General features: G+C 44.3%; 1 protein-coding gene and 1 long non-coding RNA gene across 2 annotated transcripts in view; both read left to right on the plus strand.

Annotated features, from left to right (window-relative positions):
• LOC130080585 (transient receptor potential cation channel subfamily M member 4-like) overlaps nt 1-23,048 on the plus strand; it is a 93,404-nt gene that overhangs the window by 15,034 nt on the left and 55,322 nt on the right. Inside the window, exons 7-10 of the mRNA XM_056246014.1 lie at nt 1,755-1,819; nt 1,903-2,136; nt 2,240-2,342; nt 2,485-2,606. Coding sequence (XP_056101989.1) covers nt 1,755-1,819; nt 1,903-2,136; nt 2,240-2,342; nt 2,485-2,606 — 524 coding nt within the window. The remainder of the gene's footprint in view (nt 1-1,754; nt 1,820-1,902; nt 2,137-2,239; nt 2,343-2,484; nt 2,607-23,048) is intronic.
• LOC130080587 (uncharacterized) lies at nt 4,660-4,906 on the plus strand. Its single transcript, XR_008806682.1, has 2 exons — nt 4,660-4,769; nt 4,874-4,906. It is a non-coding gene; the product is annotated as an uncharacterized LOC130080587 (long non-coding RNA).

Here is a 23,048-nt window from a genome sequence, read left to right on the forward strand (position 1 = left end):
AACTTCAAGAAATTATGACAGAAATACAATCACCTAAAGGATTATTAGGAACACCTGTTCAATTTCTCATTAATGCAATTATCTAATCAACCAATCACATGGCAGTTGCTTCAATGCATTTAGGGGTGTGGTCCTGGTCAAGACAATCTCCTGAACTCCAAACTGAATGTCAGAATGGGAAAGAAAGGTGGTTTAAGCAATTTTGAGCGTGGCATGGTTGTTGGTGCCAGACGGGCCGGTCTGAGTATTTCACAATCTGCTCAGTTACTGGGATTTTCACGCACAACCATTTCTAGGGTTTACAAAGAATGGTGTGAAAAGGGAACAACATCCAGTATGCGGCGGTCCTGTGGGCGAAAATGCCTTGTTGATGTTAGAGGTCAGAGGAGAATGGGCCGACTGATTCAAGCTGATAGAAGAGCAACTTTGACTGAAATAACCACTCGTTACAACCGAGGTATGCAGCAAAGCATTTGCGAAGCCAAAACACGCACAACCTTGAGGCGGATGGGCTACAACAGCAGAAGACCCCACCGGGTACCACTCATCTCCACTACAAATAGGAAAAAGAGGCTACAATTACCAAGAGCTCACCAAAATTGGACAGTTGAAGACTGGAAAAATGTTGCCTGGTCTGATGAGTCACGATTTCTGTTGAGACATTCAGATGGTAGAGTCAGAATTTGGCGTAAACAAAATGAGAACATGGATCCGTAATGCCTTGTTACCACTGTGCAGGCTGGTGGTGGTGGTGTAATGGTGTGGGGGATGTTTTCTTGGCACACTTTAGGCCCCTTAGTGCCAATTGGGCATCGTTTAAATGCCACGGCCTACCTGAACATTGTTTATGACCATGTCCATTCCTTTATGGCCACCATGTACCCATCCTCTGATGGCTACTTCCAGCAGGATAATGCACCATGTCACAAAGCTCGAATCATTTCAAATTGGTTTCTTGAACATGACAATGAGTTCACTGTACTAAAATGGCCCCCACAGTCACCAGATCTCAACCCAATAGAGCATCTTTGGGATGTGGTGGAACGGGAGCTTCGTGCCCTGGATGTGCATCCCACAAATCTCCATCAACTGCAGGATGCTATCCTATCAATATTTGCCAACATTTCTAAAGAATGCTTTCAGCACCTTGTTGAATCAATGCCACATAGAATTAAGGCAGTTCTGAAGGCGAAAGGGGGTCAAACACAGTATTAGTATGGTGTTCCTAATAATCCTTTAGGTGAGTGTATATCACTACTGTATACTAAAATGTACTTCTCAAAGTAATAATAATATTTCTAAGGAATATCACAGAGGGTTCATAGAATATCTTAAAGGAGTAAGAATTGTATTCCTTTCCATATTGTAGAAATGTTTTAAATTTATAGTTTTGTTTTACAGCGTCTTATTTGACAAATGATACAAATGCAATGTTTTGTTGTAAATTGATTGTTATTTTTCATTCAATTACTTGATTAAATTGGTAAAGTTTATTTCAATTTGTATTAAATCATAAAACACAGAATCCCCCCCCCCCCCCCCCCCCCATTAATGGTAAATTAATTTTGTGATAAATATCATGATATACCGATATCGTATAATATGGAAAAAAATATTGTGATAATATTCATATCATCCAGCCCTCTGTATGTATATATGTGTGTTATATTTTAAGGTTAAGATCTGTTTAATAAAAGCATCGAGGACTATATACTTGAATGCAATTGCTTAAAAAAACGCAATCTCATGTGCAGGCAGTGCAAGTATTAACATTCCTGTTCTGAATATGCTGATATCTGGAGAAGCTTCCATGCTGGAGGTGAGCAGATTCCAGTTTAATTACATGTAAAATGTCATCAGTCCTATGTCTTAATTCTCTCTTACAACGTTTCTTCATTTCAGGTATTAGATATCTCTCTGAAGAATTCCATGCCCTGGTTGGTCTTGGCTGGTTCGGGGGGGCTTGCCAATCTTGTGTGTGACATCGTGGAGAACGTACAATCTGCTCCGATGCCCTCAACTGGAGGAGCAGAGAAGGAGGAAGGGACTCCCAACATGGAGCTTAGAGAACGATTGGCGGAGAAAGTAAAGATATACTTCCCTTCAGAGCAGGAGATGGACAAACATGTTGACAGGGTAAATGTTACACTCTTTATTCGATCATATAACATCAAAATACTAAAACTGAATTGTTTTTTGTGCTGTTTTTTCTTCTTGTTGCTTGGCTGGTACCTGAAAGGTTTTCAGCATCTACCAAAACAAAGACCTCATCTGCATTTATAACGCGGAACAGGAAGGAGCGGATGATTTTGACACTGTGATGCTTAAAGTCCTTGTTCAAGGTAAACTTTAAACTGTTTATTATAGTGTTTCTACATCTCTTCAACTTGGAACCCCTTCGGTCTACAGTGGACCTATTCATTAAATCTTTTTCTGTATATAATTTTTGCTCTCTCTTTGTGTGTGTGTGTGTGTGTGTGTTAGCGAGTAAAAAACATGCTACGGGCAATTCTAATCCCTATACTGATGAGTTGAAGCTTGCTGTAACATGGAACAGAGTGGACATTGCCAAGAGTGAACTCTTCAATGGAAACATCGACTGGAAGGTAGAGGATTGTGGGAAATATAAATTAGCTTTTAAACTAGGACTTGTCTTCGAGTGTTCCTGTACTTTAAACAGTACAACAGGGCTCTCGTAAAGCTAGAGTCATGGGTTTGATATCCAGGGAATGCTTGAACTGATTACATATATTTGATATAGGTCACTTTGGATAAAGTGGCAACATTTAAAAAATGTTATCTAACAGAGGGATAAAATGTTTATATACACTATTGTTCAAATTCAAAAGTTGGTGGTCAGTGAGTTTATTTTTTAAAGTAAGAAATTAAAACAAGACATTAAACGCTTTAAATTGATCAAAAGTCACAGTAAAGACATTTAGCACAGCTGTTTTTAATAGTCATTATAATATAAAGTGTTTCTTGAGCAGAAAATCAGCATACTAGAATGATTTCTGAAGGATGATGGGACACTGAGCCTATTATTGATTTTTATTTCTACTTCCCTTTTATCCAAAGAGACGCAACTATTTGCACTGTATTTATCAATGGGAAATACATCATGCTAAAATAATCTGTCATATGTAAGCCTACTGTGGCTTACATTAATGGGGTCGCTTGCAAGTCGCAGCAGCACGAATTACATGACCAGCAACATATTTCTGCTTCAAATATTGTGCGTAGTTAACAGTGAGTGGTGGTTTCAGACATTATTTTATTAAAATGCATTTGTCAGTGCCGTGTACTGACTCTTATTCTGCCTGACAGAAAGAAAAGCTTGTACTGAAGGTTGAGCAGTTTGACCAATCGGATGAAAGGGACGTTTCAGCACCGCCCACCTGTGCAAATGAAATATCGAACCCATAAACCGATTTGTAAACCACCAACGAAAAATGAAAAAATCGTGACAAAATCTCTGAATAAACAGGGTGGTTTTCATTTCTCGTTATTCCATTCCAAACAGGAAATGAAATGATCAAAAAGTACACAGACCGATGTGTCAGCCAAATGTCAAACCATAGACAGTAAAAGAAATGGACACAGCGACCCCATAGATTTCAACGGAGAAAAGTGAAGTCAATTAGAAGCACTCACTTCCTGATTGGCAAGCGTACTGCGCAGGCTCAAACTGAGCTTGATGACGTAGATGTGACGTGAGCAACCTGTCTGACAGTTGTACGTCTTCTAGTTGCTGTGCCAAGAGGAATCTGAATCATTCCCTTCCGAATCTTGCAGAGACTGAGAGCGTGAGTATTAGCTGTCCATGAGCTAGCAGCAGGAGCAACTTTATGACTCTCTATGGGCTTCTCCCTTGACTTTATGCCTCCACATCCCCCCGATTGCGCGCAAGCTTCTCCTCCTGTCTATACGGTAATTTCTGTACTGTGCGACAGAGAGTCGCGTCTTATGACGCAATTTATTTTTTCAAAAACAGCTTTGAAAAACGCAAAAAAAGCCTATTCACAAATAGTGTAAAAGACCGGTAAATAGAATACAACATTAACATTATAAACACTATATTAATAACATAGGCTATGCGTATTTTACTTCCCCTTACTGTAGACTGTCAAATCCTTAAACAAATGGTATTCAGAAAACAACAAGAATGAAAAAATAAGTAGCCACGTATAATAAAAATATATAGTAGCTTATAAAAATAGCCTATTGTGCCCTATATTATAAACAACATTTAGCCTATTTTAAACGGCAAGCCTACATTAAATTATTTGAATCGAAACTGAAACTGTACCGACGTTGGTTTCGCGTATCTCTCATTCGGTCTCAAAGTTTCCATATTTGCAATGTAACATTTGGATTCTAACTATTAATGTAAAGAAGGCTTCGTACTTCAGTCGAGTCCCAATATACAGTACACATGTCTTTCGAAACAGTTTATATTTTTATTTGAGTACATTCAAAATGTAAATGCAGCCATGTTTTTTTTTGTATTTATTTTAAAATACGTACTTTTATTTTGACATGAGTAAAACCGGAAGGAAGGTCTGTTGTCTGTTGCGCAGTGAGCTACAGACAAGAAGAAAAGCGCGCACATGTGTCAGTGATGTTATCTTCTAGTTATTTCTTTATTGTTACTTAATTTTTTCATGGTGTTTTGCTATAACTGTGTGCAAGTTAAAGAATCGTATTTTGACTGTGAAGATTGCTTCTGGGGAATGACTCTGCCGTTGATTGAGAAGCAGGCTAAAGTGGTCAGTATTTTTCTGTATTCTTTAGCGTCAGTGCAAAGCCATGTGATCCATGCAATGATTGCAATGTTTTATGTTGTCTTTTGTTTGTTTATCTGAACTTTTAGTTCTACGGTGTTAATAAACATCTGTTAAGGAAACCGGAGTCTCGCATTCGATCAATGGGCGGCACAGTAGAACACTTCTGCATCGGGGAAGGCTCCGAGCGGGTGAAAAAGTCTCTGGTTACTCACGTAACCGTAGTTCCCTGAGAGGAGGGAACGAGACATTACGTATGGGGGGAATCCATTTCTCCTCGAATTATGAAGTCTGATTTGAATAACTCTTTTGCTTGCAAATAGCCAATGGCGATCCCGCCATCACCTGATTGGCTGACACTCCTCAATATAGGTGACGGCGGTCGCCAAAAACCTCAGAATCTTAGCTGAACGAGAGTAAAGAGACTGTAAGTCTTTCCCACACGGCAGGTTACGTCAGTGGCGCAAAAAGTGGGTATGCACTATATGCGGCACATAGGGGCGCAGCACCATGGGGGGCGCCAAAGCGATGGTAAATTTTTTTTTATTTAATTTCATTAAAAAAAAAATATATATATATATATATTGTATTTTCTATATGTAGCTGCTGTTGTGCGTTTTTAAAATCATTTCTGCATTTCTTCAACGTTATATAAAATTTTAGAGGACTAACAGGCTAGAGTAGGCGCCCTCATGGAGAAGGGGGGCGGGGTGATATCGCGAGCGGGCGGGGGCGCCGTGAGCGCTGAGCGAGCAGGTACGAGTAGTGAGTTGTCGTCGAAAAAGATGGATAAAACAAAATGCTGTGGGGCTAAAAATAGAAAAAGAAAGCGGGAAAAGGAGATGGCATGTCAACTGATGCGACAGCAGCTAAATAAGTGCATGCTGAAAGCCAACAGGTAGGATTTAAAGTGTGACATCCAGGCATAGGCTATCTCTGTGGCCATCGGGACTACCGGGAGATTCCCGGTGGGCCGACGTGCTTTTTCGGCCGATACATCTCATACTTTTTTTTTTTTTTGTCTTAACGGCTCATAAAACTCGTAGCCTACATCGGCGGCCCATTGTTTTTATTGTTGTTTTTTTTGTTTTTTTTTGTTTAATTGGCGGCGCTGAGTTAGTGCCGGTGTAATGCATTGGTCAAAAAAAGTCAGCGTTAGTTTTTTTTTCTGACACACCGGCACATGAAACATGTCATCATGTGCTTATTTCTTTCAAGTATAGAAATTAGTACAAAACTAATTATGAAAGTTTCCTTTATTTTTCAGTGCATTTGTTTTACAATATATGGCTATTAGGCTACTATCATGGGATTAATATTATAACTATTATCATGTAGTAGTGTAATGTAGACAGACACTAACTAAAAGAGGTTTGAATTTTTCTTTGTTTAATTTGCACCCTGAATATGGGTTTGAGCTTTTAATTTTGAACTCTCAAAGTGCACCAGACTGCTGAATTTAACATTAGAACACAAAATTTTCTTACGGGGGGGGGGGCATGCCCCCCAACCCCCCTAGAGAAACAGAGGTCCACCTACCACAGTTTTACCTAAAATCCTGTGAGAAACACTGGTATTGCTGTTCCAATTGAGCTTATAGTTTTTTTAGGGGGGTTCATCACGGTGGAGTAGCTATAGTTTAATTGTATTAATAAATGAAAATTTTGCACTTTTATCTGTTAGCTCTCACTCGTTCCTACTCACTTATTACATGGCACACTTATTTAGCAAAAATTGTTGCTGCATACCCCTCTGACACGGGGTAGTTGCGCCCCTGGGTTACGTAATGTCTCGTTCCCTCCTCTCAACGAACTACGGTTACGTGAGTAACCAGAGACGTTCCCTTATCGAGTTGGTCTCTCGACATTACGTATGGGGAACAATAAAACCCCCGCCGCGTGGGAAAAGTCTGCCCAGCTCACAACGAGCTCAAGTAGCACAGCACTAGTCCTTACCTCACACAGCTCGGGATCAGACACCGGACCTGGTTGAAACACCTATTGGCACAGAGCCAAGTCGGCACAAGCATCAACGTAGCCCCTCCCACATAGTTAAGCAACGCTGAACTGAAGCGAATGGGGATTGCAGCAATGTGATTGGTGCTTAGGAATACACTGCCGGCTTATGAATGCGGGCATAAAAAAAGGACACAAATATAGTGAGCATGATAGCTATTGCTAATAACTTGCACTGTCTGCAAGACTTGGTCGAAACCGCAGCTAGAGCGGGCGCCAGCCGGGGCGTGTCTGCAGTCTAGTCCAATGACAGCTCAGCTCCCTCTCCCTGCACTGACAGTACATGTGGTGCGAATGAAGGAATATTCAAGTTGTAGAATCTCGCAAACGTATTACGAGACGACCAGCCGCCTCGCTCCCCGGAGGAATCTCGTTATCAAAGGGTGTTTCCCCACTGAATGGCCATCCAGCACATCACGAAAAGCAGCAATAGCGGCTACGTAAACTTTCAGTGTAGATGGCGAACTGCCAACATCCAGACGTTCCTGTAGGAAGGTCAAAATAATGGAAATATCGCAATTCCTGGGGTCCTCCTTTTTGTCAACACACCAGTTAGCGAATACTTTCCACTTCAGAGCGTATAAGCGCCTCGTCGAAGGGGCTCTAGCCTCTGCTATTGTCTGCATCACTCTCTGTGATACTCCGCGCTGATCTGCCACACATGCAGGTCCCACAGCTCTGGGTTGGGGTGCCATATCGTGCCCTTCGCCTAAGATAGGAGGTCTCTTCTCGGCGGTATCCGCCACGGGGGAAAACGCGCCATGTTCACTAGCTCCGGGAAGCACGGCTGGTTGGGCCATTTGGGCGCTACCAGAACCAACGCACATCTCTCCTCCCTGATCTTTTGCAGCACCAGCGGCATTAGTTTGATCGGAGGAAAAGCATACTTCCGACCCTTCGGCCAGCGGCTCGACAGTGCGTCTCCCTCTAGAGTGGCTGTCGTCAATGCAAAGTACAGTGGGCAGTGGGCGTTCTCCTGTGATGCAAAGAGGTCGATCTCCACTTTGCCAAACAGATTCCAGATCATGTTTACCGTCTGCGGATGAAGCCTCCACTCCCCGTGCACAATGCCATCCCTGGACAGCATATCCGCGCCGTAATTCAAACTGCCCGGCACATGCACTGCTCGAATCGACTGTAGTACTCTGTCTGTCCATAATAACAGCCGTCTCGCTAGCCCCTGAAGGGATCGCGAACGTAAACCTCCCTGGCGATTTATGTACGCCACCACCGCTGTGTTGTCCGTCCTGATGAGAACATGACGGTCTTTCACAAACGGGAGGAAAACCTGCAGCGCTAGACGAACCGCTTCCATCTCCAAGCAGTTTATATGCCAGCGCGTCTGGTCTCCTCTCCACGTACCGAATGCCGGTCTGCCATCGCAGAGGGCTCCCCAGCCTGACAGTGACGCATCCGTAGTGACCACTACGCGTCTGACCACTCTGCCCAAAGCAGCCCCCTGCTCGAACATGGTCGTGTCGAACCAAGGCGTTAGAGTCTCCAGACACGAACGCGTTATGATGAGGCGTTCCGTTCCCGCTCTCCACGCCCGCGGCTGTACGCGTCTGTGTAACCAGTGTTGAAGTGGTCTCATATGCAATAAGCCCAGTCTGCAGACGGAGGCTGCAGCTGCCATCAGACCGAGTAGCCTCTGAAACGTTTTTAAGGGGATAGCTCTGCCTTGAACGAATAGGGCTAATGTATTCTGAATCGACTGGATTCTCGACTCTGACAGCTTTGCAATCATAGTGCGTGAGTCCAGCACCATACCGAGGAATGTGATGGACTGGCACGGTTGAAGCGCGCTCTTCTGCATGTTCACAGACAGACCCAAACCTCTTAGGTGGGCGAGGAGTCTGTGTTTGCGTTCCCCCTGGACACTCTCCGACCGTGCGATGACTAACCAGTCGTCGAGATAGTTCAGAATACGCATTCCACTGAGCTTCAGGGGAGCAAGCGCTGCATTCATGCACATTGTAAATACACGGGGGGCCAGAGCCAGCCCGAACGGCAACACTTTGAACTGGTATGCCACACCCTCGAATGCAAACCGAAGGAAGCGCCTGTGATGCGGGGCTATCTGAATGTGGAAGTATGCATCCTTTAGATCCACTGCAATGAAGTAATCGTCAGGCTGAATGTGCGCGAGGATCTGCTTCACTGTTATCATTTTGAACGCGCGTTTCGCGAGCGCTTTGTTTAGTAATCTCAGATCCAAAATAGGGCGCATACCTCCGTCCTTCTTTGGTACTAGAAAATAACGGCTGTAGAAACCGGATTTTTTTTGCTCTTCGGGTACTGTCTCCACTGCTTGTTTGGCCAGGAGAGAAGAGATTTCTGCCCGAAGTAACGGAGCGCTCTGTTCTGACACCTCTGTCAAAATCACACCGCGAAGCGGGGTGGTCTGCGAGCGAATTGGAGCGTATACCCGCGTTTTATTGTGTTTAACACCCAATGTGATGCCGTCGGTAGTGCCGACCACGCGCTCAGGTGACTCGAGAAGGGGGGCTTTAATGAATGCTGCGGCGGGGGCTGAGCGCCAGCCACAGGGGAAGCATTGACCGCTATATGAATGGTAGATAGCTCGTCCGCGGCTTTTTGCACGGAGACATAAATAGCCATCTTCTCGGGTTTCCCCGAGCTTCCGCTCTGCGAAGCGTCTCCCGGGGGAGAGGCTTTGCCTACGACGCGGGTAATATTGTTGGGAGGAAGAAAGCTCTTTTGCTGAGACATGTAATGCACTTTGTTTATTGAAACAGAACACAGCGGTTTCAAAGTCAACACATTCTCGTCGAACTCTGGGCGGGAACACGCCCTCTTCGCCGTGGGGGGCCCGTGGGGCTTACCGGTGCGTCCAGGAACTGCCTCTTGTCAGTCTCGCGCATCCCAGACAGCGTCAGCCACAGATGGCGATGTAGAGCCACAAGACTGCCCATATTACGGCCGATTCCCTGAGCGACCTTTTTAGACGCCGCCAAAGCGAGATCTGCGGCCGTGCGCAGTTTCCTGAGCAACTCGGGGTCCGGGCTTCCCATATCCAGGGACCCTAGGAGTCGCGTCTGGAAAACCTGCAGAATTGCCATCGTGTGGAGGGCAGATGCTGCATGTCCAGCTGACGTGTAGGCTTTCTCAGCCACATTTTCTCAAGTCCCTGTAAGTCAAGTCATCACTCCAACTGCATTTCCACTTATGCAACAAGCACCAACCACTCAATCTCTGTTTTCTTCTCATGAAACTTCCAATGATCTTGTGAGAACTCTAGCTGAAGCAATCACAGCTAATCGATTTCCAATTCCAGAACCTGAAGTTTTCAAAGGAGATCCTCTCAAGTACAACGATTGGAAGCTTTCCTTCGTTACTCTGATTGATCGCAAGAACCTGCTAACTCAAGAAAAGCTCTTCTTTCTACGCAGGTATGTTGGCGGCTCAGCCAAGAGAGCTATTGAAGGCCATTTCCTTGTAGGAACAGAAGCAGCTTATCGTGCTGCCTGGAATATACTTGAAGAAAGATTTGGTAATCCATTCATAGTTGCCAAGTCATATCGTGACAAGATACATGCATGGCATAAAATTGGCCCGAAAGACAGCGAAATCTTCGTGAGTTTGTTGATTTCTTGATTTCTTGAGCAGTGTTGAAGCAGCTATGCCATATGTTCAAGGTCTACAAACTCTCAACGACTGTGTGGAAAACCAAAGGATTACTATCAAGCTCCCGGATTGGTTGAGCTCACGCTGGAATAGAGAAGCCACAATTTATCAAGATGGACACCAAATGTTCCCTGACTTCAGATACTTCGTAAGATTTCTCAACATGGAGGCTCGAATTGCATGTAACCCCATCACATCATTATATGCGGTGAAGCCAACTGAACAAGAAAGATCAAAGCCAACCGAACGAGAACAGTTTAAGTATCAACGAAATCAGAACTTGAGTGAAGACAAGCATCACATGCATGTTTTGCAAGAGGAAAGGCCATACTCTCCATAGGTGTCTCAAGATTAGGGAAAAACCAGTTGAAGAAAGAGTTAAGTTTGTACAACTGGAGAAATTATGTTTTGGCTGCCTTAGAATCGGCCATAACTCAAGAGCTTGTACATCCAGGAGTGTGGTCGCACAAAGGTCTGTGTTGGGTTGGAGCATTATCGGCTACAGCGGCACTGTAATTGACTATGCTGATGAGGATGAAATCGGTGTGAGTCACCGTGTCATCATAAAGAAAGTTCAGCCAGCTACTAAGCCCTCTTCTGAGCTCAAGTCTGAGGTCCATTTTGTTTATAGGACTCAAGTCAAGGAAATGATCACTCCAGCAGATATACTCAAGGTCTTTGAGTCAGATTTTACTGAGAAGTTCAGTAAAGAAGCTCTAATCTCACAAGAAGATATTAAGTTCTTAGTGAAGCTAAAAGAAGGAATCAAGCAAAAGGCAAGTGGGCATTACGAAATGCCATTGCCTTTCAAGGAAGAGAGGCCAAGTCTGCCAAACAACAAGGTGTGTGCAGAACATAGACTCAGATGTCTGGGGAAACGTCTTAAGAAAGACAATCAATATCACAAGGATTATGTGGCTTTTATGGAGGACGTAATAGCAAGAGGTGATGCTGAAAGGGTTCCAGAGTCAGAGGTAATCAATCAGAACACGTGGTATATCCCTCACCATGGGGTTTACCACCCCCAAAAGCCAGGAAAGATTCGCGTGGTATTTGATTGTTCAGCTAAGTTTCAGAATACATCACTGAATGAGCATCTACTCACCGGGCCAGACCTTACAAATACCCTTGTAGGGGTCTTGTGTCGTTTCCGCAAAGGACAAGTAGCCATCATGTGTGATGTAGAGCGGATGTTCCATCAATTTCATGTTGCACCAAGGGATCAAGACTACCTCAGGTTTTTGTGGTGGGAAAGAGGCAATATGGAAGCTCCACCGTCAGTGTTCCGCATGAGGGTTCACTTGTTCGGTGTTGCATCGTCACCTGGATGCGCAAACTTTGGGCTCAAACACCTGGCTGCAGAAGGAGAAGGCAAGTTCAGTGAAGCTACTGTAAGGTTTATACAACGCAACTTTTATGTTGACGATGGATTAACAAGTTTGGACAGTGAAGAAGAAGCTATCAAGCTTGTTAGAGAAGCAAGAGACCTCTGCAGCACCGGTAAACTCAGCTTACACAAGTTCATCACCAATAACAAGAAGGTTCTTGCCACAATTCCAAAGCAAGAACTTGCTGAAGTTGTAGCGGAACTGGACATGGCCTTGGGTGAGCACAAGATAGAAAGGGCTCTTGGGGTCCAATGGTGCATTAGCTCGGATAAGTTCCAGTTCAAAGTGAAGGTAAAAGAGCATCCTTTTACCAGAAGAGGAGTACTGTCAACAGTGGCCTCAATTTTTGATCCACTTGGATTTGTGGCACTTATCCTTTTGAAAGGTAAACAGATACTACAAAGGATGTGCCAGGAAAAGGTAGGATGGGATGACCCACTTCCTGACGACCTTAGGCCGCATTGGGAAGCATGGGTCCAAGACCTTCATAGTCTGTCTTCGGTAGAGATACCACGGCATTACATACCATTGGCAGCCAAGGATGTTCGTCAGTGTGAACTTCACCATTTCTCCGATGCCAGTGTCTCTGGCTATGGAATGTGTTCTTACCTTAGAGTTGTTTCGAAGTCTGGAGAAGTCCATTGCGTTCTTGTTATGGGGAAGGCAAGGGTTGCGCCAACTAAGATAACTATCCCAAGGCTGGAACTCTCAGCTCCGGTCGTGGCCACAAGGACAAGTGATCTGCTAAGGAAAGAAATGGAGATTAAGGATCTGCAAGAATACTTTTGGACTGATTCCAAAGTCGTTCTTGGTTATATTAACAATGATGAAAGGCGATTTCATGTATTCGTAGCCAATAAGATTCAGCAGATTAAGTCGAGCACAGATCCAAGTCAGTGGCAATATGTTGCATCTGAAAGTAACCCGGCTGACCATGCCTCGCGCGGGCTCAAAGCAAAGGAGCTTGTAGAGTCTAACTGGTTCTCAGGACCTAGTTTCTTGTGGCAAAAGGACCTCCATAAAGAAGAGATTAAGGTGGAAGAACTCAATGAAGACGACCCAGAAATCAAAAGAGCACATGTTCACGCAACGAAAGCAAATGAGGAAAGGTCCCTATCAGACCGACTTCCGAAGTTTTCAGACTGGAAGAGAGTCGTAAGAGCCATAGCAAGACGCTTACAATGAAGTTACGACACTTGATGAAAGAATGGATGCTGAACAATTCATAATCCGTGCAGTTCAAGAAGAAGCGTTTAAGGATGAAATCAAGGCTCTTAAACAAAAGGATGATGTACAAAGAGCCAGTCAACCAAACTGCATAAGTTGAACCCCTTTATGGACAGCCAAGATATCCTGAGGGTGGGAGGTAGATTGACACAAGCAACACTTCACCCTCATGTTAAACACCCAGCTATCCTTCCCAAAGGACATCATGTGTGTTGATTGTTGATAAAACACTATCATGAGAAGGTGAAGCATCAGGGTCGTGTAATGACCATCAATGAACTACGCTCCAGTGGGATTTGGATCCTGGGATGTAGTAGTGAAGTGTCATCACTCATTTTCAAGTGCATCAAATGCAGAAAGCTCAGAAGGTGTAGTCAAGAACAAAAAATGGCCGACCTTCCACCAGAGAGGATGGAAGCTACTCCTCCATTTACTTATAGTGGTATGGATTGCTTCGGACCATTTTATGTTAAAGATGGAAGAAAAGACCTGAAGAGATATGGGCTTCTATTCACCTGCATGTGTTCACGTGCCATCCACATTGAGGTACTGGATGACCTTTCCACTGATGCCTTCCTGAATGCGTTGCGCTGTTTTATTGCCATAAGAGGCAATGTAAGCCAGCTTCAAAGTGATCAAGGCACAAACTTTGTGGGAGCACGCAATGAATTCCAAGAATTAATGAAAGGGATGGAGCGAGAACGTGTGAAAGAGCTAGGATGCAACTTTGTCATGAACCCACCTGCTTCCAGTCACATGGGCGGCATCTGGGAGAGGCAGATTCGGACCGTAAGGAGTGTCATCACATCTATCCTAGACCAGTCTGCTGGAAGATTAGACAGCTCTTCATTAAGAACATTCCTGTACGAAGTGATGGCTATAGTGAATAGTCGACCATTGACCACAGAATATCTCAATGATCCATCAGGACCTGAACCCATAACGCCAAACCACATATTGACAATGAAATCATCAATAATCGCTCCACCACCTGGTGAGTTTGTAAGGGAAGATCTCTATCTGCAGAAAAGATGGAAGAGAGTACAGTTCTTGTCCAATGAATTTTGGACCAGGTGGAGAAAGGAGTATTTGCTGAATCTGCAGCAGAGGAGCAAATGGAAATATAGCTGCGAGCAGCGATTACGGGCCCAAGCCGGTGGCACCGCAACCCCGGTGCCTTTAGTTACCTAAAGGCACCGGGGTGGCGGTACCACCGGCTTTGGCCCTTCATCGCTGCTCGCAGCTATATTTATATATATATATATATATATATATATATATATATATATATATATATATATATATATATATATATATATATATAAAGCCGGTGGCACCGCCACCCTGGTGCCTTTAGGGTTATTGTGCACGACGTGCAAAAACGTAACCCTGCTTTGACTGTCGAAAAGAAGTGTGCTGTAGAGCTTGTATCAGTGTGGGCTCTGCAAAAGTGTGCATTGAGGGCACATATCAACCACAAAGTATGCGAGAGCAACCTTCTGAAAGGTCAGGTCTACATCCAGGTCTACATCTGCCGTGTGTTTACATCATAGTAGTGAAGTTTGAAGCAATCAGGTGATTTCAAAGCTTTTTGAAAGTGACAGACTTCCTGCTGCCAGTTGGTGGCGCTATAACCGGGGTGGCGGTGCCGCCGGCTTTGGCCCTTTCATCGCTGCTCGCAGCTATATTTATATATATACACACACAAACACACACACACACACACACACATATATATATATATATATATATATATATATATATATATATATATATATATATATACATAAATATATATATATTGTTTTTTTAAGAGACAAGACAGAATATTACTTGCCTGATCTGATTAGAAAAATAGTGTTTGTGTGTGTGTGTGTGTGTGTGTGTGTGTGTGTGTGTGTGTGTGTTTGTGTGTGTGTGTGTGTGTGTGGCGTAATTGAACAATGTAGACATAAAAACATACTCCGTCCTTTTGTTCATACAGGACATTATTCAAACTGCAAAGTGTTTACTTATATTTGTGTACACTTGCAATAAAACACAACATTGTGCTTTTGTCAAGCTATAAACTCTTGTCAAACTGTAAACAACAACTGTCACCCAACCAAAATCTCTTACACACACACACACACACACAGTTTAAAAGCAAAAAATATCAAACAATCCTATTTAAAAACAGTCTGTGGGAGCCATCTTTTGGACATTCATCATATCGCATTGGTTTTCATTTCTTGTCATCAAACAGAGCCCTAATCTGTTTATTTTTTCAGTTACACATTCTACATTGATTAAAAAAGAAAAATCAAATGTGTTTTTATTTTATACAGAAATAAATAATCTATCATTCAGATGAGAATAAAGTTAGTGTTAGTTCAAATTTTAAGGAAAACAAATATATGATCTGAAATATAGCACATTCATTTAAAATTCATTCAGGTTCAATTACCAAACATACAATCTTAATGTAATTTAAAGCAAACAATACATTTAAAATATATGGGTTGTATGACTATTTTTTAATATAAAAAGATATATATCCAAAAAGACAAGGCCTAAAGTTTAACAAGGGTTAAACTCTTATCACTGTAACAGACACAATCACACACACAATCACACACACACACACACAAGTCAAATCACTTACATTTTACATGCAATATTGACTTTTTTTCTGTTTCAGCAGCGAAAATAGTTAAACAAAGATCACAGCAGAACCATCGCGCATCTCACAGCAACGCGTTCTCATTACTGAATGATTCAGCATTTTGAACGAATCGGTTGACTCAAAGATTCAATGACCAATCAATCCATAAACATCTATCTCATTCATGAATGACTCAGTCGTTCAAACGAATGAATCAATGACTCGCTCATTAAGACGGTCGCCTGGCGACACCTAATGACGGTTTAGTGTTATGTTTAAAAGTATCATTCTTTCCAACGATTGTTAATTAACTCATATTTGAAACATAAGCTATATTTATATATATACATACATATACACACACATACACAAAAATAAAATAAAAACACATTTGAAACGTGTTTGCTTACTAAATTGTGAGCTGAACGAAAGTTGCAGCAAATATCAGCAACAGGAGTCAAATTTCATTAATCACGAGAGTGAAGAGCTGACTGAAAAGATGATGACGGAATAGGCTATTTTATGTAAAAACGCCTATTTAAGCGAATCTGTCATTGTACTCTTTTATTGTTGTGTTTTCCGTGAAAAATAATAGACTATTGAACTCACAATTCAAGCAATCGGCCCCCGAAATTGCACTAATTTTAGTGACACTAAAAAGTATGCGGCTGCACTGGCATTCATAATGGTGCGCGTCCATGGCGACGAGCGAGCAGAACAGAGCGAACGTTTAGTTAATTTCTACTTCCATAGGAATTCATTCGAGCGCCACCATTTCAATGTCTGTGCGGACGTCCATATTATACTTTCGCTTTCAAGTTAGTGTTTTTAAACCCCCCAGCGGGAGGTTTACACAATTGGTTTACACAATCACACGTTGATTAACCGGTGGGAAAATATTCCCATAGTAACATCCCTAATATATAAATATTTATAAATTCAATAGGCCTACCTGATTTTGAACACAAGAGGGCAGTATAGCACTATATATGATTTGGATTATTATTATTTTTGACTAAACAACCATTCTGGCTGTTTTTAAACTTAAAAATAATTCTTAAATTGAAAAAAAGGAATAAAATGGGTTTAGTTCTAATATTTGTATAATTTTATATAAAAATAAATGGTGTATAATTACATTTTAGAAAGATATGAGACATGCCCTGATTCTTTTTTTGACATTACTTGAATCCCTCAACCATAGCAAAACCGTTTGAGATATTCAATATCTGTTCACAATTTAGCATCTTCAATGTATTTTCATCATGTTGAAAAAGTTTGGCATGAATAAAATAAACTACTTAGGAGGAGTAGCTAAAAACTCAGAATCTGAAATCCACATTCAAACCAAAATATCTGACTTCCTGTTGGTCGTAGCTAATTACGGTAAATTAGAAAGTTGTCCGGCTCGAAGAGTACAATATACATATCGAGTTTTGTTACTGTAGATAAAACTAACCCCCCCACTTTTGTCAAAAGCATTTAGAAAGTGACACACTTCCTGCTGCCAGTTGGTGGCGCTATAACTTTGACTCACAATAGTCACATCCATGTGATCGGCCTCTTACAGCGATCACACTGCTGAAGTTTCATCAAGATCAGTTAATGTATGCAGAAGTTATAACGCACTTCTTGTTTGTTGTTTCTCGCCATAAATTCGTTTCCTCGCCACGGCCAAACCGTTCGAGATATCAAAAATCCCCTCGCAAACTTTCATCCTCAATGTCTTGACTTCATGCTGACCGAGTTTCGTGCCGTTTGTTTGAATTCTCTAGGAGGAGTATTTCACATTCCATTGCATGTGTTTTACCAACAACCCTAAATAGCCGACTTCCTGTTGGGCTGGGGTAAAAAGTAAGAGTGTGAAGTATATATGAAACGAGGAGATCTACATGTGTACCGAGTTTCATATTATTACATGCAAGCGTGTTTGATTTATGGACCATGTTTTCGGACCCCGTTCCAGGGGGCGCTGTCGAGCCCCCCTGCCACGCCCGGGTACCATCTTCAGCCCGGCCCTGATGGCCGCGGGTTCTGACATGTGTGCAAAGTTTCAGGAGTTTTTGAGCATGTTAAGGCCTCCAAAAGTGTCCAAAAGGTAGCAGAAAAATAATAATAATAATAATAATAATAATAATAATAATAATAATAATAAATAATCCTAAGGAAAACAATAGGGCCTTCGCCCTTTGGGCTTGGGCCCTAACAAGGAAAGGAGAAATGATAAAGTGAATGACATTGTCCTGTTGCAAGATGATGGCTCACCAAGAAATCAGTGGAAGATGGCGAAGGTAGTTGAAGTCTTCCAAGGAGCTGACGGAAGAGTCCGAAAACTCAAGCTGTTACTTAATGACACAACACTAGACAGTAAGGGTACACGCTCAAATAAGCCACTTTACTTAGAAAGGTCAATACACAAAACAGTATTATTGCTTGAGGCTGAGTAAGTAGGTTAGTTCTTCAATATCATTGTTTTTGTTTATACTTGAAGGTATATGTGTGTTTACATAAATGTTTTACAAGATTCTGTTAACAATGTTGCAATGTGAATCACACAATGTGTGATGGTGGGAGTGTAAATGCAGCCATGTTTTTTTTTTGTATTTATTTTAAAATACGTACTTTTATTTTGACATGAGTAAAACCGGAAGGAAGGTCTGTTGTCTGTTGCGCAGTGAGCTACAGACAAGAAGAAAAACGCGCACATGTGTCAGTGATGTTATCTTCTAGTTATTTCTTTATTGTTACTTCATTTTTTCATGGTGTTTTGCTATAACTGTGTGCAAGTTGAAGAATCGTATTTTAAATGTGAAGATTGCTTCTGGGGAATGACTCTGCCGTTAATTGAGAAGCAGGCTAAAGTTGTCAGTATTTTTCTGTATTCTTTAGCGTCAGTGCAAAGCCATGTGATCCATGCAACGATTGCAATGTTTTATGTTGTCTTTTGTTTGTTTATCTGAACTTTTAGTTCTACGGTGTTAATAAACATCTGTTAAGGAAACCGGAGTCTCGCATTCGATCAATGGGCGGCACACAAAATGACTACAAAATGTCATGCCTTTGAAAAAAAAGAAAACAACATGATGCACTGCTTTAGCGCATCTCAGTCTCCTTGAACATCTTTCTGGCGCACACCAAAAATGAACCAAAATAGCCTAGAGCGAATAGCTGCTAGCCTTCTTGGTTCGCCTACTTTTGAAAGGTAACATTTAGATTAGTTTAAGTAAAATGTATTATATATGCCTAAGTCACTTAGGAATAAACCCCCTGGCACTTGAGAACTCCTGGCCTACACAAAGGAAAGCCCTGTCTAGTAGTCTATTCCCCAGTACAGGTTGTGTCGAGCCATTCGTTAGTCTGGTTGTTTGATGAGAAAAAGATGAAATGTAGTTGTAATGAACACGTTAAGAATCCGTACAACTGCAGCAGCGGAGGAACGTCCCGGGTTACGTATGTAACCCTAGTTCCCCGAAGGGACTGACGCTGCGTGTAATCGCAGTGGGAACGCCCCCCAGCGTAACGCGTCTGAAGCATGAATGAAATCAGTCAATGGAGCGTCACAGCGAGTGACGTCACCGACCAGGAAGCTATAAATATCCCCTGAATACACAAGCCACCAGCTTCTAATGTTACTGAAGCAAGCGATCCAAGGGGATGCCGGGAGTATGGCAGGACACGCAGCGTCCGTCCCTTCAGGGAACTAGGGTTACATACGTAACCCGGGACGTTTCCCTTCAGGGACTACCGCTGTGTGTAATCGCAGTGGGAACGCAATACCCACATCCCCATACGACCAAATCCCCGTCGTGTGTCATAAGGAGACACAAGCCGACGAGAGAACCTGAGCCCCGGGAGTGGAGCTAAGGTCAGGGGAATAAAATCTGACGAAAGTGTGCGGTGAGGACCAGCCTGCCGCATCACAAACGTCCTGAAGAGAAGCTCCTGAAAAAAGAGCTGTAGAAGCAGCCATACTCCGGGTGGAATGAGCCCTTACAGCCAAAGGTGAAGGCTGATGGGCCGAACCGTAAGCAAGCGAGATGGCCTCGACCACCCACTTGCTCATCCTTTGCTTAGATGCTGGACACCCCTTCTTAGGTGACCCAAAACAGACAAACAATTGTTCTGATTTCCTCCACAGGGCAGCTCTGTGGACATACGCATCTAAAGCCCTAACGGGACACAGCAAATTAAGTTTCTCCTGGTCTGACGTCAAAAAAGGCGGAGGACAGAAAGCCTGCAGTTCTATAGGTCTAACCGAAGTGGTTGGTACCTTAGGAACATACCCTGGTCTCGGACAGAGAAAAGCCTTTACCATACCAGGAGCAAATTCCAGGCACGAGGGAGCCACCGAAAGTGCTTGAATATCTCCAATTCTTTTTAGAGACGAGATAGCGAGAAGAAGGATAGTCTTTAGTGTAAGGAACTTTTCCGAAACTTCCTCGATGGGCTCGAAAGGAGCTAGGGAGAGACCTTCCAAGACGATGGCCAGATCCCAAGCTGGTACCCTCGTGTGAACTGCAGGCCTCAGCCTCAAGGCGCCACGAAGGAAGTGAGATATAAGTGGGTGTCTCCCGAAAGAACCTCCGCTCGAAGGGTCGTGGTAAGCAGCTAAGGCCGCCACGTACACCTTCAGTGTGGAGTGGGATAACCCTGTGGAGAGACGGTCCTGCAGGAAATCCAGCACTGTACCAACCGGGCAGTTAACTGGGTCCTGCTGGCGCTCTCCACACCAAGAGGTGAAAAGTTTCCACCTCGCGGCATATAACTTCCTTGTGGCGGGAGCTCTGGATTGGAGGATGGTCTCAACGACCTCAGTCGAGAGACCAGAATCTATGAGCTGGGCCCCCTCAGAGGCCAAGCCCACAGCCTCCATAGTTCTGGGCGGGGGTGAAAGATCGACCCACTCGCCTGAGAGAGTAGATCTCTCCTGATCGGTATCTCTAGGGGAGAGCCGTCGAGAAGAGACACTAGGTCCGCAAACCATACTCGGGCCGGCCAGAACGGGGCTATTAGCAGAAGACTGAGCCCGTCCCGGCGAACCCTCTCCAGAACTCCCGGGAGCAGAGCGATCGGGGGAAAAGCGTACAGACGTGACCTCGGCCACGGATGTACCATCGCGTCCAACCCCAGTGGGGCTGGCAGGCTGAGAGAGAACCACAGTGGACAATGTGATGTCTCTCTGGAAGCAAATAGGTCTACCTCGGCACGACCGAAATGTTCCCATAGGAGCTCCACCACCTCGGGGTGAAGACTCCATTCCCCGGGCCTCGGCCCCTGCCTCGACAGGATGTCTACCCCCTGATTTAAGTACCCTGGGAGATAAATAGCTCTCAAAGAAAGAATTATCCCCTGGGACCATAGGAGAATCTGACGTGCCAGTTTGTAAAGTGGGCGAGAACGCAGACCCCCCTGATGGTTGATATAAGAGACCACCGATGTGTTGTCTGTTCGAACAAGAACATGGTGGCCCCTTAGGTCTGGGAGGAAGTGTTTCAGAGCCTGAAACACTGCCAACATTTCTAGACAATTTATGTGCCATAGACGGTGATGGTCCTCCCACAGACCCTGAGCTGGGCGACCACTCATGATCGCCCCCCCACCCCGTGAGAGAGGCATCTGTCTTTAGCATAACGCGACGACAAGGAGCTCCCAACACCGGGCCTTGGGACAGAAACCGAGGATCTTTCCACATAACCAGGGTGCGAAGACATCTTCACGAACTCATGATCATGCGAAGCGGATTTCCCCTCGGGGAGAATCCCCTGGTTCTGAGCCACCACTGTAACGGTCTCATGTGCAGGAGGCCAAAAGGTATCACGTTGGACGCAGCTGCCATGAGACCTAACAGTCTCTGGAACTGTTTTACAGTGGACGTCTGGCCTAGCTTGCCCTTACCTACTGCGGCGAGAATCGAAGCAACACGAGCAGGTGACAACTGTGCCTGCATCGTCGTCGAATCCCACACTACACCGAGAAAAGTGGTTCTCTGTAATGGAGAAAGAACACTCTTCTTGGCGTTGAGCCTCAACCCCAACCTCTTGATGTGAGCAAGAACGACATCTCGGTGCCGAACCGCCTGTTGTTCTGATTGAGCTAGAATTAACCAATCGTCTATATAGTTCAGAATACAAATGCCCTGCAGCCTCAGCGGGGCTATAGCTGCATCCATACACTTCGTGAACGTGCGGGGTGAGAAGTGCTAGGCCAAACGGAAGAACCCGATATTGGTACGCTTCGCCCCCGAAAGCGAACCTCAGGAATTTCCTGTGTTGAGGGAGGATGGATACATGGAAGTAAGCGTCCTTTAGGTCTATCGTGACAAACCAGTCCTCGGATCTGATTTGTGACACGATCTGTTTGAGAGTGAGCATCTTGAATTTGAGCTTCCCTACAGTGCGATTTAAGAGACGCAGATCTAGAATGGGACGCAGCTCTCCATCTTTTTTCGGAACGATGAAGTACCGGCTGTAGTATCCTAACTCCCTGCTGGGCGGAGGAACCCGTTCTATAGCCCCTTTTTGCAGCAGAGTTTTTACCTCCTGTTCTAATACCAGAGCCTGCTCGGGGCCCACCACCGTGGGCAGAACCCCTCTGAACCGAGGTGGACGCGTTCTGAACTGAATAGCGTACCCGTTCTTTATAATATTCAGGACCCACTGAGAAACATTGGGAAGCATTTCCCATTCCGCCAGGAACTCTACTAAGAGAACCAGCCTCTCGAGGCTGGCCTCTGGATGAACATCCCGAGTGACAGACACAGCGCCCTGTAACATACTGGCAGGAAACAGCTGGTCTGAGCACTCCACAACCCTCCTCGGAGGGGGCGAGCGTCCCTCGGGAAATCGCTCGCCGAGTCTCTCTACGCCCTGTATAGGCAGGGTTAGTAGAACAGACCCCTGAGGGCATCGAGAAAGACAGGGCGCCGTGTCTTTGAGCGGCGAACTCAAGTCTTTCCCGATGGGGACCACCCTCAGAGTCCTGACGTTCAGCCCGTCAGGACTTTTTCGACGCGGCCTTCCTGGCGACGATGACTGTCCTCAGATCAGTCCTGCCCCGAGAAGGCCGCACCGGAGAGCGCCCCACCTCGTCCCTCCAGTTTGTCTGCGGGGGGGGCACGAGACGCGACACTCCGCTTCTCTTGTGCTCTTTTAGAAGACGAACTCGACGGCTGGGACTGCCCTCGCTCAGCAGCCCCAGTGACGCGCACTTTGAGAGGGATAAACTTATGAAAAGCAGCCGCCTGTTTTTTCTCTTCCTGGAACCTCTCAGTGACAGAGTGAAGAGCGTCACCGAAGAGGCCCGCAGGTGAAACGGGAGCATTTAAAAGGAGAGATTTATCTTT

Source organism: Rhinichthys klamathensis, unplaced genomic scaffold, assembly GCF_029890125.1.
Source record: "Rhinichthys klamathensis goyatoka isolate OS25496 unplaced genomic scaffold, OSU_Roscu_1.1 h1tg000035l_1, whole genome shotgun sequence".
NCBI lineage: Eukaryota > Metazoa > Chordata > Actinopteri > Cypriniformes > Leuciscidae > Rhinichthys > Rhinichthys klamathensis.